Genomic DNA, 16,445 nt, shown 5'->3' with positions numbered 1-16,445 from the left:
TCGATACGATTCTAGTTGTGCACGCGGGACATATACAAATATAGCCGCCTCCTTTTTTGTTGTTGAAATCATAGCAACCTTGGTTCTGGGGCAGAGAAAAAATCCACACAATGGATATTTTAATGTACATGAAAGGGAGACGGGGATCCCTCCTTTCTGACACATGCAGTCAAACACTCTAGAATCCAGGGATGGACAGAGCACATGAATAGGAAATGGATTCCAACATTTGGAGTGTGGGATCGCACGCTTAGAGTGCTGGCGAAAGGTGCGAGAATGAACAGGGAGTGCGGACAATTTCTCCAAAATCCAACCTTACGGCCTTCCTTTAATCTTACTCAGAAGTCAGCTCCCTTTTATGTTAGGAGGCTTCCTTCCATGTAAGCGGGCACGGAAGCTGTCCAGTTAACGTGACTCTCTCAGGACAGAGGTCTGGTCAGTCTGAAACAAATCCAAGCAACTATAAGGCCAAAAGCAACGAGATGGGGCAAGGGAGGGCGAGAGCCAAGGTCTGCATTTCTGATGTCGAAAAGCAGAGAAATGCTACCTTGCTATAATTTAAAGAGGTTTGGTTTTGGGGGGGTTTTCCCGTCTCCCTTCCTCCCACCCCCGTATAACGTGAGAAGCGAGCCAGAACTCGACCTTAAACGCCCGGCTTTATGTGGGCAGAGCTGACACGTCCCTAGGTAGGGATCTAAACTGGCTCAACCTGGATTGTGCACCACTAAACTGGTTTCCCTATTAAACCCCATAGGCTGAGAGGATGGGAGTTGTAGTCTAAAGCTGATTGGGGAAGCTCCAGGTTGTGGGAAGCTGAACTAGATCCCTGCCCCGGGTGCCGGGGCGTGTGATACGGGGTCTTTCTGCTTCGGGGATCTGAGAGATGCAGATGAAAGTGCGACAGTTGGAGCTAAAACACCTGCGGTCGACTTTAACTCCCTCTCTCTGCTTTCAGAAAGAACTCGAACCTGGGAGATGAAGGTTCGGATCCATTGGAAGCATAAATCGCTTCCGCAGCTCCCGAAGCAAAAGCAAACGGACAACAGGGAGGGAAAGGTCGAGTTTGTGCGTGACTTTCCTGGAGGCCCTGATCCCAGGACACGTTGGGCGCCTTTAACATATATTAGACGGTGATTCTTAACATCCCCAGCCAAAATACTTTCAGCCCGATCCTATGCAGAGTTAAGCTCCCATTGATTTTCGGTGAGTTTGGGTGCGTCTAACGATATAGGGCTGGACAAATTCACTTGGAAGCAATAACATCGATTCCAAATTCCAATAGCTCTGGTTTCCTAGTAAGTCTTGAAGATCTGGTTACTAAAGAGTCAGGACGTCAACATTTCATCCGCGGGAGCGCGGGGAGAGAAGAAACTGGACTGAGGCAAAAGGAAGAGTTTAACAAAGCACACAGGAAAGGGAAGGTGTTAAGTTTCACTTCATTTTCCTTGCGAGATGTGGGAAAGTAGCAGAAGCACGGCGAAGAGCGATGACCTCGCGCCGGAGTGTTTACCTTCCTTTATTCTACCGCTGTAACCCCTGGGGCGACATTTGGACGATCTGCATGGACACACATGCACACTTTTCACATACATGTACACTTTTACCTATGTGTGTGAGAGAGAGCAATGCGTTCACTAAAATAGGGCAGAGGTACTGCATGCGGTGTGTCTATATAGCAAGATGTGCATCTGTGCAAAGTTACCTCCTGTGCATGTCAAAGCAGACCCGTGTGCACAGTATATAGGGGCTCCGGTAGGAATGTACGTCGCAGTGGTGTCAAAGGGGTTAAAATATTGCGGGGTGGGGGGTCAGGCAATCCCCGCATCACAGAATCGATCACAAGATGCGGTGCACAAACAGCATTTGAATGGCAATGCCCATCAACTTTGGGGTGGCCCGGCCCCCTCAAATCTTTTATGGGGGACTCATATTGGCTCCTGTGGTATGTAGACAGAGAGATAAATAAGTACACAACACAAGCGAGTAAACGCCCTACAAAAGTATTGGACACAACACACTAGAGACAGCTGCAATCTTCTGCTCCCTTGGTTGGGAGAAAGTTCCATTGATCTAAGTGGAGCCCTGAGGAGAATTGCAACCAGAGCGAAGAGAGAACTTCGGTTTTACAAACACGCGTTCTGTTCGTTTCTGTGGCTGTTGCGTTTCTCAGATGCCAAGAAATGCAGGCACACATGTATGTATATAGAGCTTTCATTGTCACTGATCGTATACTAACAGGCGAAGGTTGGATTTGGACTGCGAGCACATCGCAGTCTTCCGCTCTGCCAAATCTGTATCAGTTTCTCCTTACTTACGCTGCACTCTTTACTCTTGCATATGACCGTAAGACGTTCAGGATAGGACGAAGTGCCGGAGGATCCTATTGCATGCTTGCTCGGTATCCAAGCCACAGGGCGACTCCCTCCCGTGGAACAACATCCCAATTCACTTTGTCTTTTCCCCAACCGAAGGACAGTCGGCTGGCACTGAAAACTCCACGCCACCGCTTGAAAGGAGTGAGATCTGATCCGGCTCTGCAGTCGCAACCTTGACTTCACGCCCAGCTAGCATGGCCTAAAGGTCGGCTGCTGGGGGGAGAGGCCGAGCGTAGGAGAGAGAGAATCACTCACCACCTTTGAGTTTGGGAAAGAAGGATGAGCGGACCCCTGCTTAACGTTGCTTCTTTGTATCTCGCCTTCCTCCGGTGGAGCTCAGTATAGTACGACAACCCTGAGAGGTAGGCCGGCTTGAAAGACCGTCATTTCCCAAGACCAAAGAGCTTCTCGGGCCTTTATACCCACCCTATCATTCTCCTACCATTTACTTTCTTGGTTCGCACTTCCCCAATAAGTTTATTTACTCAATCTTAAATTCATTGCCTTTAAATACACAAACACAAACTCGCTCCCTCCCTCTCTCTCCCCTTGTTTGCGCAGTTTGTTCCAGGGACAAATTTGTTTCCTACGAAGACTCCACTTTTAAAACGCTCCTCTGCAAAGCGATGCCATGTCACCCGTGTGCGTGTGCTTCTTTAAGGTACATTAAAGGATCATGGCAGTCTCCCTGTGAAGTCATTACGCCTTTATCCCCACCAATTAACCACACCTCAGAGGGCTGCTATTAACAGCTACATTGAGCTTAAAAGTGAGGTATCCCATTTCAGAGAGATGTCGTGATCTCGCTCAGGAAATCCCAGCAGGCAGCCAAAAATGGAGCTCTGACTCCTGATCTCTGCCTTAACAGGTCTTTAAAATAAAATAAAAAACACCACTCCGATAAGGGGAGAATTAAATATACTAGGGGAAAATCTGAAGGCTAGAAAGTTCAGAAGTAGAAGGTTGGAGCGGGAAGGGTCCTGGAAGAACTTGCGGAACAGCTTGAAATAAAGGAGAAAGAATTTCAGGTGAAATTGCAGATTGGGAGGAGATCGTTTGTCTAAAAAAAAAAAAAAAAAAGCAACTACAACTGATTTGTAAATTAGCAGCAAGCGCTGATTAAAAGGCAAATAAATGCACGTGCACACGTTTGTGACTCTGAGAACTATCCACTGCTCCTAAATTGGTTTTGTGACATCCGATTTCTTATCTCGCTCTCTTTCTCATCACACAAAACAGGAATAAAACCCCATTAATTTTCGGTGTGGGTGTGACTTCCAGGTGTCACAGGTGGGTTGGCGGGGAGTAACAGAAGACGTGATGGGGAAACTCGGAGAGCTTGAGGAAGAAAGCAGAAACCCTCCTTGATCTTCTCCAGCAACTCTACCCAGAATTTGTCTTGAAAGAGACGGGGGGAATCTCTTTCTCTCTCTCCTAGCTCGCTCACTTACACACACGCGCGCGCGCGAAAGAGAAAGTGTGGGGAAATGCCCGGAACAGAATGTTGCCGGTCAGCAGCGTGTTCGAAGGCAGAGGGTCTATTCCCTGCCACTTTGCCTCTGTTTCCTCTTCTGAGTAACCCATGAGGTTCCAGTTTAAAAAACTCCCCCCGATGCTGGCAAGCTTTTCTTTTCTTTAAAATAGTAACAACAACAATCCTCATCTGAGTCTTCGGCTTCTATCCCGGATACTTACCAACTCTGTGCTATCGCCTTATAATAGCACTCTTATATGAACTAGAAAACCAACTTTCTGCTGTTGGGTGGGTTGATATTGCTTTTTTGGGAGCTCTGAACACCTTATGTTGCTCTTTTTTGCCCCCTATGGCATTTCTCTTACTCGTGTCCTCGTTCTAAAAAAGACCCCAACAACTAACCCATCGAAAGGCAACGGGAGCCCTCACCCTTCCCGCCTACCCCCACCCTTAAATGAGGCGGATTTAATTTTCAATATTTGGTACACAAAATTTAGCCAGCCGAAAGGAGATTAATTTTCTAGAATAATCCAATTAAAAGATTTCTAAACTAATCTTTTGGGGTGGGGAAACAGGCTGGGATGGGGGAAAGGAAGGAAAGTGATTTATGGCCGTGGTTGATTGAGAAGACCGGACGGCTCCTTCTGCGGCTCTCTTAAAACTAAGCGCTCGCATCTGAAATTGACCAATGTCAGACAACCCTCCCTCCCAAAATTCAATTAACCCAAAGCAGTATGCTTTGAAGATTGATTTGTACCCGTCCTCACTCCAGTGGCACAAACCCGGTATAAATCCCCTACTCCGGCTTGTGGGTCGGGCCGCTTGTTTGCATTGTCTTCCCGGATGGGTTTAATTCAGAGGTTGCATTGGGGAAGAGAGCCGCTTATCACTCACACCATTCTTCCCCTCAAATCATAATGTGGAAAAGGAGTTCGTGCTGCTTACAAGCCCCATGGACTTTTTTTCAAGTGCTAATAGATTTATGGTCTCCCTTTTTTTTTCCCCAACGCCCATCCACAGTAATTAGCACATATGTTCTAAATAGATGATAGTTTTGTGAGCAATAAAGCAATTACCCATCGGTGGAGCTGACAGTTCTTCCAACTAAACTCCAACCAGCAGCTAATTGGAAAAGTCATTTCAGCTCCATTGTCTGCAATTAGTCTTGCTAAACTACTGCACCCCAAACTAGCCGGTTTGAGGTTTATTTATTCATTTGCATTTGCAAGCGGTCATCGCACCAGGCTCAAACTTTTCCAGAGCTTAGATCAGCTTTGCAGATTCTCTTCGACTGCCTTGATTCTCTGTCTCTCTCTGCCATTTCTGCCCCTTCCCATCGATACCGAGAGGTTCAGTGGTTCCCAAACATTTGTTCCTTCTGCTGCGGCGGTTTGTAAAAACAATATTTCCCCAGCCACTCGGGAATGGTGATCAGTGTTGCCAAATGGAGGAGGCTTAAATGCTGCTTCTAAGTTTTGTTTGATTTTTTTTCCTTCTTCGCCCTTCTCCTTTTCCATTTTAACTCTGCATTGGGGGATTGCTTAGGGGGTCTTCGCTGTGGCCCCAGAGCACTAAATCAAATAAATCAGATGTTCTGCTTAATACACCGCCGGTCATTTTCTTTGTGACAAATGGGATGATTGGAACCCCAGCTCGCGCGCGCGCGCGCGCGCTCTCTCTCTCTCTCTCTCTCTCTCTCTCTCACACACACACACACACACACACACACACGCATGCATTCAGCCAGGAATTCCGGATCAGTTAGCAACGTTTATGTTTACTTTTGAGTGAAGAAAATGAGGCCGGGGGTAGGTGAGAGAACAGGCGAAGAGCCGACCTCCCCGCTCCTTTCTGCTGAAGATGGGGAGGGGGGAATTAAGAGGGTCTTCCTGATGAAGACTTGTGCACAGTGGGGGGAAGCAAGGCGTTAAAAGTGACGCCTGGACGCGCCAGCGGAGCTTCACACTGAAGATCCGCCAGATTTCTCCGCCACTTAATTTAATCTTCGTGGCACTGGGCCGGGAGATGAGTTGGGGCTTCCCGCCCCGCCTCTCCGAAGCCCTAAGGTCGAAGTCAAATGGGGAGCTCTTGCTCTGACCTGCAGCCTTTAGGAGGCGTTTAAACGTGAAGGCGCTCCAAAGAGCGTGGTGGCCAGGAGGTGGCCTTCAGGGAAGCCCGGTTGGCCCTGGGAGGTAGGAGAGATTCATGGGTGGGAACGGGCAGCCCCTAGCAACCATGCCACCATTCGGAAGTATTTCCAGCTTCCAAGCATCCCTGGACTCTTCAGACAGCAAAGGTGGCTCTTTCTAGTCGGAGGGGCAGCAGCAGTGGTAGAGAGGTATTTCCCGCCCACTCTCTGGCAAAGGGATTTGGAAGCTGCCTCTGAAATGCTCTTGGTTCCTTGCAGCCAAAGCCATTAGGCTATTAATAGGAAGGCCTTGTCTTTTGATGCAAAGGAACAAATAATTCTGTCTAACCAGGTTCTTTTTTCTTTTCTTTTTTGCCAAAAAAGACACATACTCATCTCCCACACAAGGGTTGGGGGGGGGATTTTAAAAAATCGGTTTTGAACAAACAGGGACTTGGCTTTCGTGTCTTGTGGGTCCAACTTTAGCTTAGCATGACAGCTATTTGGGAAGGAAGAGATCGCTCTCTCTCCGCCCGCCCCCTTATCAGTATATTTCGGATTCACTGGGTGTCCTCAGCAGCAGTGGACGAAGCAGGGCCTCGTGCGAAGCCTACAAAACAAGTCCGGGATCTGGAGTGCGGATGGACGTTCTCTTTTTTTTTTACTCGCCAGACCAACAGTTCCGTCCTAGCCTTGAGAAAATTGTTTCGGCTTCCAGGGACTTTGCAAAAACGGGAGAGGCGGGAAGCCTCTTCGAGGTTTGTTCCCTGCTCTGGTTTCCTTTGTATCTGTTTGCCAATGGGGAGTGGTGGTTGGAGGGGACATTTTATTTTATTTATGGAACGAGTCCATCAATGTGGCCGAGGGACTCCTTCCATCCCAACCCTGCTTGCTGCCAGGGCGAAATGCAGGCAAGGAGAGCAGGCAGCGCGGCCCTCTCGCCACCTTCCGCGTCTCCAACCGAGGCGCACGCGGTGGGGATCGAGGCATTCCTCCGCTCGCCGCCTCCGCCGCCTGGCTTGAGGCCTAGGCGCAATCATGCAAGCCAGTCCCCTCCTTCCTAGAGTGAAGGCATTTTCGAGCCTTGCCCCACTTTCTTTCTATGAAGAGCGATTAGATGGCGCCTATTCAAAGCTGCTGATCCAGAGAGAAAAGAGGAGTAGATAAAAGGCGATTTCAAGTGACCTCTTCGTCCTTTTCACACCAACCTGAGTCCCCAGAATAGCCGAGGATCAGCTGGGACAAAAGAGCGTCCCCTCCTTTGCCCTTTCAGCTTCAGAAGCCTCCGCGCAAGGGGTTAACAATAAAGCAGATTTCTCTTCCCCCACCACACACACACACACACACACACACACACACACCACCCCCACAGCTTGGCCAGCCCCATGTCTTCCAGGATACTTTTTATGAGCCCCCCCACAATCGCTACTCTCTCTCTCGCCCCCCCCGCTCCCCATAGCCTGCTTCAGTGTGGCGCGATTCTTTATGGTCTGCTTGAGCTGTTTCATTGACTTTTTTTTTTTAAGCCCAACTGAAAAGTCCTCCCGCCCCATCTCCTTAGCTGCCTGAACAGGCCTGTAATAAACACATCTCGACCCTGACAGTTTAAGGGAAAAGTCAGATTTATTAGTTATATCAAGTTTAGGAGGAGCTCAGGGTGATGCTCACACCAGCAGCCAAGCCTGGATTCCCTCCCCCACCCCATCCCCACCCTTGACACCCTCTCGGGCGCCTCTAAGCGATAGCTGAACAATCGGTGGGGCAAATCTTTTATTTACTTACACAGAGACAGAGAGTTCTTTTAATTTTTAGCCTGGAAAAGAGAAGTCATCTCCTGATGGGCTAATGCCTATGATAAAAGAAATGGGAGCTGTGACAGGTGACTATTATGGGAAATGATTCTACAAGCCAGGAGATCGTATTGTCAAGACACGGGGGGGGGACTTCTCTCGCAAGTGTGCCCCCTTTTCATCCCCAGCATAGCCAGATATTAATATCTACACACGCGCGCGCACACCCACACCCACACCTACTAGATCTGGGCATCAGCTTGCCTGGGCCTTACGTGATGCGCGGATGACAAGACTGGTCTCCAAGCGAAGGGTAGATCCTCAGAGAAGCCAAAGGGAGACTCTCCAGCGCTGCCATCTACACTCATGGAAAATCCTCACTCCCCACCCCGCTCCCTTCATGGCATCCGCACACACTTATGTCGCTTCGCTCCCCGCATTAAGATCCCCGCAGCTTTATTTGTGCGGAAGGTCAATATCTGGTTGTGAGAATTCGCCATTTTGCGCAGGGAACAGGGTGGGGAGCGCATGGGAGAAGACAGCTCTGACGCAGGAAGGCTGCAGAGCTTGCTGACCACCAGTTTCCTGTGTCCAGCTAGGATCGTCCGGATCCATCTCGGCCGTGAAACAAGGCACACTATAAAAGCTGGCCAATATGGGTCCCTCTGTTGGCGGGGAGATTCCTGCGCCCCTCGAGGCCACTCGACTACGGCGCCTGGTTTAAAAGGCCCAAAGGACTCTTTCCTGGAAATATTCTCCAGGGAACATTAGAGGGATTTACTCCTGAGTAAGGGCTGTACTGTAAACCTGCAATCCTGCCCCCCCTCTTTCTTGGGAACAAGTCCCCCACTCAGCTCCGTGGGACTTCGTTCCAAAGAAAGAGCTGGTGTGGGATCGCGCTGCCCCTGACCTCTGCACAGTTTTCAACTTGTTTGGGTTTCCTGGCTGATGTGTCGGCAAATCCACGATTTCAGTGGCCAGCTGCCGCCGTCTGGTTGAGAGGAGACCGCCGCGCTCTGAAAGCACCTGGTAACTCAGCGCGACATTTCGCTAGGTGCCAAATGGCCAGGTCGAGCCCAGAATACGGCCTGATGGCTCCTAGTGAGGCCCGCGGGGGTGGGCGGGAGGCCTTTGGGAAAGGTATTTTGCTCCTTTGCCTTGCTTCTCTTACAACTCCACAGCAAAAGCATAAAGTCAGACTCTCGGCAGCCTATTTTACAGCTTTCATTTTAGCCTTCGACCACTGGCGGGTGCCTAACCGGGAACCTTTGCCCAGGTTAGAGCCCCTGTTTCCTCCAGACGCTCTCCTCCTCCCTTGGCCCAGCTGCCTTTATAGTAAACACGCAGCGTTTTCTCTTTTGTAAGAAAGCCTAGAAGAAATGGTATCCACATATTTTATTGGAAGTAAGTTTCATGGAATTCAGTAGAATTTACTTTCAAGCCCCAATGGGTTGTGCAGACATGGGATTCCAAGAAAGGACTGCTTTAAAAAGTAGGTCTGATTAAGATGTTGGAAGTAAGTTAACTAGAACTTATATCACATGTGCACAACACAAGCCAGCTTCATTTACATTTATGTAATTTTAATATTTTGCTGGAAGCCGCCCAGAGTGGTTGGGAAAACTCTTCCAAATGGGCAGGGTATAAATAATAAATTATGATTATTTATTATTATTATTATTATTATTATTATTATTATTATTGAGGGAGGATTTGCTGGAATATCTCATGCGCATGTGTGCGTGTTTGTTTGTTTCCAAACAGGCTTTAAAATAGGAATCATCTCGCACTTAGTCCCCTGAAGTGAGTAAGGACATAAAGGAAAGCGAGTACAGATCAGTTGAGAACTCTCAGGGATCCATCCGGGCACTGGTGAAATCCTCCCTCTCTCCCATGCACACGAATCTGAGCATCCGTGTGAGTACATCAGGCTTTGTCTAGAGAGAAGGGGCCCCCCGAAATATTAGGTGGCCAGTGGCTATTTATTTACAAACGGGCGCTGTAATCCACTGGGTCTACTTTGGCTGGGATTCTGGGAATGGCCAATTGTGTATAAGATTGGGATGGAGGGGGGGGTGAAATCTGCAGATTTGTGCAGATAACAAACGACGGTTGAGTAAGGGGCAGGCGCGCCTCGTTTTTCCACCCGGGCAGGAGTTCCATTGCGTTGGAAGCCTGTGACCCGGCCCTGGTGCAGACGGTGAATGCGGCCTACTTCCGCTAGTCGTGGCAGCGGCGTTGCTGGGCAGGCTTCCCTGCCAAGGCCTGGCTCGCTGACAGTCTTGCCCTGCTGGACACCAAGCCCTCGCCAACGGAAGGCAGAGGGAGGAACCAGCAAGGCCGCCGCCACTACGCACTTTGCTTGAGGAGGGGGCTTTTGGGGGGAGGTGGGGGGAGGGAAAGAGGTGGGTCAGCAATGTTTACACTGCAATTAATATTTGACGAGGACTGGAAATAGTCCTCGAGGGGAGGGATGCCCCTCGACAGGCTGGCTTCTCTGATGGATCAGGCATCCAAAAGCTGGAAGGCAGAGCTTGTCAAGAGTTCGTCGAAAGCGCGAGCTCGCTGATTTGTGGGGCAAGCGGCCCAGCATGCTGGTAGCGTGTGAAAGTGAGAGAACAGCATTCAAAGCACGCCTTCCGTATGGCTTTCTGGGTCTGTTTTAAGTTTATCTATGTAGAACGGGGATGGCATATGTGTGCTTTAAAAAGCACTTCCCAAATGTCATGTCCTAACAAAATGCAGCTGGATCTCTTACCAGAACGGGGAGTGAGTTGCTCAAAGTTGCTAAAAGAATGTAACAGATTTTTTTTCCTCCACTTGGGAGAGAGAGTGAAGATCCCTCCTGTGCTGTTTTCCCCTATAAGGATTCTCGAATACACAGCCAGGCACAAACACACAGTTAATATATATTATACAGTACTGCATTGAAAAACCACACATACGCCATACACTTGATTTTTGCAAAGGAATCGGGCCTTTGAATTTAAAAAAGCAAAGGTTACAGCAAGCGGATAAATATTTCTGGGTACAGATCATTTCCACCCCCCAGCTAGGCTTTGCTATTACTGTACCTTCTCTTCAGCCCATATTTGGTTTGGGTGTTTTTCGTTTTTTAAATGCGCCCCCCCCCCTTCCAGGAAAAGTTCTGACAGACACAACGTTTTCCTCTGGTCCAGTTTAGATGGGTGTCTCCGAAAACAACCCCAGAGAGGACAGCATTTCTTTTCTGAACCCACAAAGTGACTGTAAGTCCCACCATTTCAAATGAACAGAGGTTACTTCTATGTAAGTGTGCTGTGGCTCGTGGTCTTAAGCGCAGCCTGTCTGCATCTCTGTTCTCCCATAAAATGACCTTATCAGATTACAAAGCCTTGGCTGAAACATCGAAAGAGGAATCCTGGTTGGCCCCACGCAGGAAAAAACAAAACCCCTTAAGCGGAGCCCGTGCATTACTTCCAGAATATTACAACCTCGTTGAACATAACTGATCTGCTTTATTCTACCACCATCCCAGTTCGCACGCCTATTGAACACCATGGATGCGCCTTATTTTAAACCCTCGCTGGTTTGCATCTGAAAATGCCATTCGGCTGTCCTGATATTTGAAGTTCAACCGGTTTAGCAACTCCCCTCTGCTTAACCAATTTGCCCATTGCGGCCCAAGATGGGATTCTAAACACAGATAAGAGACGCGGAAAACCTATGCGATTTCCATGTAAATATGGTTAGGGCAACATTGGGGTTGGCAGTCTTGAGGAAGTTAGAGCTCGCTTCTATTTTTCGGGGCATACTTTAGGCACCGCAAGAAGCTGGCGGGGAAAGCCGGATTTTCCCAATTAATTACATTGTGGCCACATTACTTTTCTTTATTTCCTTTTGCTCTCGGAGAGAGAGGAAAGTGAGCGTTTGAGAGGGAGGGAGAAATTGACAAAGGATTTCTATATTTGAGCCAGCTTCTTTTGGTGAGGTTAAGGATCCCCGCTTGCAATGAAGGATCCATTCATTTCTCGCGGCCTGAATTCTTATCCATTTCCCATTCAAAGACCCAGCCAGATCCCTAAAAGATGGGATTTCCTGAAGGACTCATAAAATTGGCTAGGCTTCGCTCTATTTTCGCTGAATAAAAGCAGAGATTGAGTGGGTTCTGTTTTATACCTATTCTAAGAGAAATGTGGTATCCTTAGGGACAGCAAAGGCAATCTTGGAGTGGGGGAGACAGAACATAATCGGAATTAAGGGTGGGTTTTGTAATTATTTTTAATGGGCCTTTCCTTGTCATAAAGGTCTTTCTGTCTCCCCCTCTCTCTCGTTCGGTGGATCTCCCTGTTGTCCCTTTAATCTGTTGACACTCCCCACCACCACCCTAGATAAACAGGCTGCCATCGATCTTTTCATTAGGTGATCAAATAACAAACAGAGCAGGTGAAAGACAACAGCATTAGCACGCGGACACTCGTCTGCAATCCCTCTTTAGGGGATGAAAAGTCCTGGCATAAACACTCAGCCCCACTGAATGGATCTGTTCACCTCTTCCTTAAGCCTACCTAGGCAATAGGAGGACTATGGGATTCAGCTCTGGATCTGGACAAGTCGATCCCTGCTCATTCCCATCTGAGATTGTTCCCGGAGGCAGCTGGTCCCATGATCTTGAGGACTGGGGATGGGGGGTTCCACAACATTGTTCAAACAAAAAATATTATTTTTTGCTACCTCTGCTTCTGCTTCCTAGCTTCTTACATCTCTCTCTCTCTCTCCCTCTTCTCCGCCCCCCCCCCCGCCCCCATCCCTGCCGCCTCTCCTTCAGATGAAATCTGGCGGGGAAATCCCAGCCAGGCCTGAACTGGGTGCCTTTTCAGGGTCTCCGACAAAGCAGGCGAGATGGTGGAGGAAAGCGGAGAAGGAGCGTAGGTGGGGGGGGGGTTGTTTATTTTTATTTTAAAAAGTTACATTGCCCAAGTGGAACTCTTATCAGAAGAGGATGGGGTGAGGATGAGAGATCCCAACTCCCTGCTGCCGGATGCTGCTTCACAGCGTCTAAAAACCCACCAGAAACACACGTTACAGAAAGCAAAAGCTACTTGCCTTGGCCAGCGGAGGTTCTGCTAGTTGCTGGTGGAAGCGATCCGGACTCCGACGAAACCTTGTCAAGAGGCTGGTGCTTCTCTGTGCACCTTCTCCCGGGCTTTCTTTCTCTCTCCCCTTCTCCCTCCCTCTTCTCTCTCTCTCTCTCTCTCTTTTGCTCTGCCTCTTTTTTCCCCCTCTCTCCCTCCCTGTCTCTCCATAGTCCGGAGAGTAAAACCTTAGATGATATACATACAGAGCTGGGGTGTGTGTGTGTGTGATTTAATCTTATTCGTTTCACCTTTTCAGTGACCACCAGAAGACAGGACCAGAGTTTATTGGGAAAGAAAAGAGAGGCGAGGAGGCAGGCGAGAGAGAGCCCACTGTTGCATAGTCAATAACATCCTTTTTATCAATGCAATCTACAATAGGGACGGCTTGGCAGGAAAAACTGATGCGGAGGGTGGGGGGGAGGGAGGGAGAAAACCACCCTTCATTATTTCACCACCAAATCGCAAACCGTGTCTTCGAGTGCGGGACTCTCCTCTCTGACTGGTGCCTAATATTTTTACAACCTGAGAAAGGACGCACACAACTCTCTCTTTCTCGCCCGAGGCTCTAGTGCCCCGCGGTGTTTTGGAATAGCCCCCGCCCGCCCGCCAACCCCGGCTCTCTGCCGGTGTGGAAACTTTGATGGAAGTTGAGAAAACAAGGAAAATAAGGAGAAGTCAGGAGGGGCAGAAGATCTAGAAGCTAATGGAGAAATATTCCAATGGGAAGGATTACTCCCCATAGAAACATGCAAGCAGGGGACAAATATTAAGGGAAAGAGCCATTCAGATATTCTCGCGTCCCTTTCTGCTCCTTCATCGGAGGCGCAAGCTTTTTATTTATTTTTTAACTACACAAGGAAGGGGGGAGCTAAACAAACTGTAGTTTCACCGCTTTCTTCCTGTCCGCTAGATGGCAGTACGAACCAGCGATTCTTCTAGGACTGGCGAAGGGGAATTTGTGTCGTCGTCGCGCCCCCCCCCCCTACCCGGTTCCCAGAATACACTTCTCCAAACTCACATTCTCTCTCTCTCTCTCTCTCTCTCTCTCTCTCTCTCACTCACTTGAACTTTCCTTTACAGGCATTGATCCTTTCATAAAGACGGCAAAACCGATCACTTACTTACGTTATCCATTAATCATTACTGAGGCTGTTTAAAAACATTCGCGAAAGCAAAACACAAGGAGGACGGACAAGTTAATTTAATATATGTATCTATATATTAATAGTAAACAATAAATAAAAATAATGGGAGTTGGAGTGGAACCTCCATGTGAAATGGGGTTGTCGATTTCTGACCGGTCATATTGCGACGGGAATGAAATCTATTCTAAAAAAAAATACGAAATCCTGGAGAATATTTAAAGTGAGGGGGAACAGGCAGCGAGGTGGGAGGGGGAGACAGGGGGCTGCTGATGAACTGGAACATATGGGACCATAAATGTATTTTTTAAATACTCACAGTCCTTATGGACTCTCCTTAGCCATCTCCTTGCAGCCATTAAACAATGGAATCCAGTCCAAGTATCGTAATTCCTAATCAGGGTTATTTTTGGAAGGAAGGAAGACCGGAGGGGGGGGCGAAATATCCCAAAGAGAAATCTGATCATTTTAAAAAAAAAAAAACTTTTCAGAATGAGCCAAAATAATTTCCTTTAAATTCCCCTTTCCCCCTATCGCAATGCATCTCTTCCCCGCCCGCCCCCTTTCTTTTGTCGTGCGTGTGTGTCTGTGTGTGTGACCATAGACGACCCATACTAATCAGGTCTCAAAGTAAATAGCAGAGCAGGGCGATCTCAATGTAAATTGTGCTTGTCAGAAGAATCCCCCTCCCTTTCTCTCTCTCTCTCTCTCTCTCTCTCTCTCTCTCGCCCCCTCCCTTCCCTCTCCTTTCCTCCCCCCTTCCTCCTTCCCATCTCAGTCAGTAGGTAGCAAAGAATAAAGGCGGAGGGGGGGAGCGAGAGAGAGAGAGAGAGAGAGGAGATCTCAGCCAATGGAGTGAAGGAGGCTTGGCTAACCTTAGCCTCCCATTTTCTCTCCCCCCAATTCAGGGCTCTGACCAGTCAGTCGCCTTTGATTATCAGTTGCCAGCAGCCCCTCTCTTGGCTCCTTGACATGAGCTCCATATAAGGCAGCGATCTCCATAGAAACGTGTCAGTTTCAATAGTAGTGTCAAAGTTCACTATATACAGACATTCGCGCAGATCCCCCTTTCGGAAACATTGCTCTGCTAGTCTTCCCGTTTAAACGCATTCATTTTTTGGTTCTCTCTCTCTCTCTCTCCCTCTCTCTCTCTCCCTCTCTCTCTCTCTCTCTCTCCTTTCTTGCATATTCTATTAGTTGAAGGCTGGTTTTTTTTTCTCTTTATCTCCTTCTCTCTCCACTCCTTTTCTCCTTTTCCTGGTGCCTCTCGCTTCCTTCCTTCATGAGACCAGAGAGAGGGAAAACTTAAAAGAAAGGGGAAAGACCGCAAAAGAAAAAGAGCAAAAAGAAAGAAAGAAAGAAAAAAGAAAGAGAGAGGGGCGCCTTTTGAACATCTTCATATCTTCAATTTTTAAACACTTTTTTATTGTTATTTTGGGGGAGGGTTTTGTTCTTGGCTGCGGAGGTTTGTTTTCTTTTTCTTTTTCTCCTCCGAAATTTACTTTAAAAAGAAAAGAAAAAAAGAAGAAAAAAAATAAGAAGGTGTTTTTTTTTTCCTCCTTTCCTTCCCCTTCCTCTTGGGCGATCTCCAGTGATTATTGTCAGCAGCACGGAAGAAGAAAGAAGGCGAGGAGAGAAGGAGCTGCCGCGCGAGCGAGCGAGGAAGGCGCCAGGAGGAGAGCAAGCCGGAGAAGCAGGAGAAGGGGCTTTTATTTATTCGACCTACTTTGGATCTCTCGCTCGCCTTTCGGCTTTTCCCCTCCCCTCGGCGCGCGGCTGACATTCGCTCCGCTTCTGCTCTCTCCATGTTCGCCTTTCGCTCCGCCACTTGGCTGGGGATCCTCGGTCTGCCGCGCCTGGGCGAAGTCGAGGGCGCTGCTGGGGCTTCTCCTTTGTATCTTCCCCAGCGAAATTGACGAGGGAGAGAGGCAGAGAGAAAGAGAGAAAGCGGCGCGCACGGAGAAAGAGAGACACAGCTAAATAGAGAGGGAGCCCGGCGGCAAAGCAGCGGCGGCGGCCGGAGCCGGAGCCCAGAACAACGGCGGCGTCGGCGGCGAGAGACCCCCAAAGTGTCTCGTCCAGTCTCCTCTCGCGTCCTCCTCGGCGTCGTCGCCCTCGGGCTGGTCGGCGGAGCTTCCCGAAGCGCCTTTCCTGCATGGCTGACGCGCTGCCTCGGACTTGGCCCCCGGACACCCGCGCGCCCTGAGCGGCAGCCGCGCCTCGGCTCCCCGTGCGCTTTTGCCGGCCTCCCTGCGCGCCGACGGGCGCGATCCAGCGGCGGCTCTCCCGGCCGGGCCCCAGCGGCTTCGGCGGCGAGCAGTGGCGGCGACGGAGGCGGCCGCAGCCCCGGCAGAGAGACCAGCTTCTTCACCAGCAGCAGCGGCGGCGGCGGCGGCGGCGGCAGCAGCAGCAGCAGCAT

The 16,445-nt window shown here is 49.2% G+C and overlaps 1 protein-coding gene across 2 annotated transcripts in view; it reads right to left on the bottom strand.

The window, feature by feature from the left end:
* LOC309352170 (uncharacterized protein) overlaps positions 1–16,445 on the bottom strand; it is a gene marked incomplete at its 5' end in the record, with an annotated part of 89,504 nt that extends 73,059 nt beyond the window's left edge. For both annotated transcript variants that reach the window (XM_081880569.1, XM_081880568.1), the window contains one exon: positions 12,853–16,445. In XM_081880569.1, coding sequence (XP_081736695.1) covers positions 15,525–16,445 — 921 coding nt within the window. In that variant the 3' untranslated portion in view covers positions 12,853–15,524. The remainder of the gene's footprint in view (positions 1–12,852) is intronic.

This window comes from Podarcis erhardii (genome assembly GCF_964252035.2).
Source record: "Podarcis erhardii genome assembly, chromosome: 11".
Classification (NCBI taxonomy): domain Eukaryota; kingdom Metazoa; phylum Chordata; class Lepidosauria; order Squamata; family Lacertidae; genus Podarcis; species Podarcis erhardii.
The sequence above is the reverse complement of the archived record's forward strand: the minus strand, read 5'-3'. Positions and strand labels throughout refer to the sequence as shown.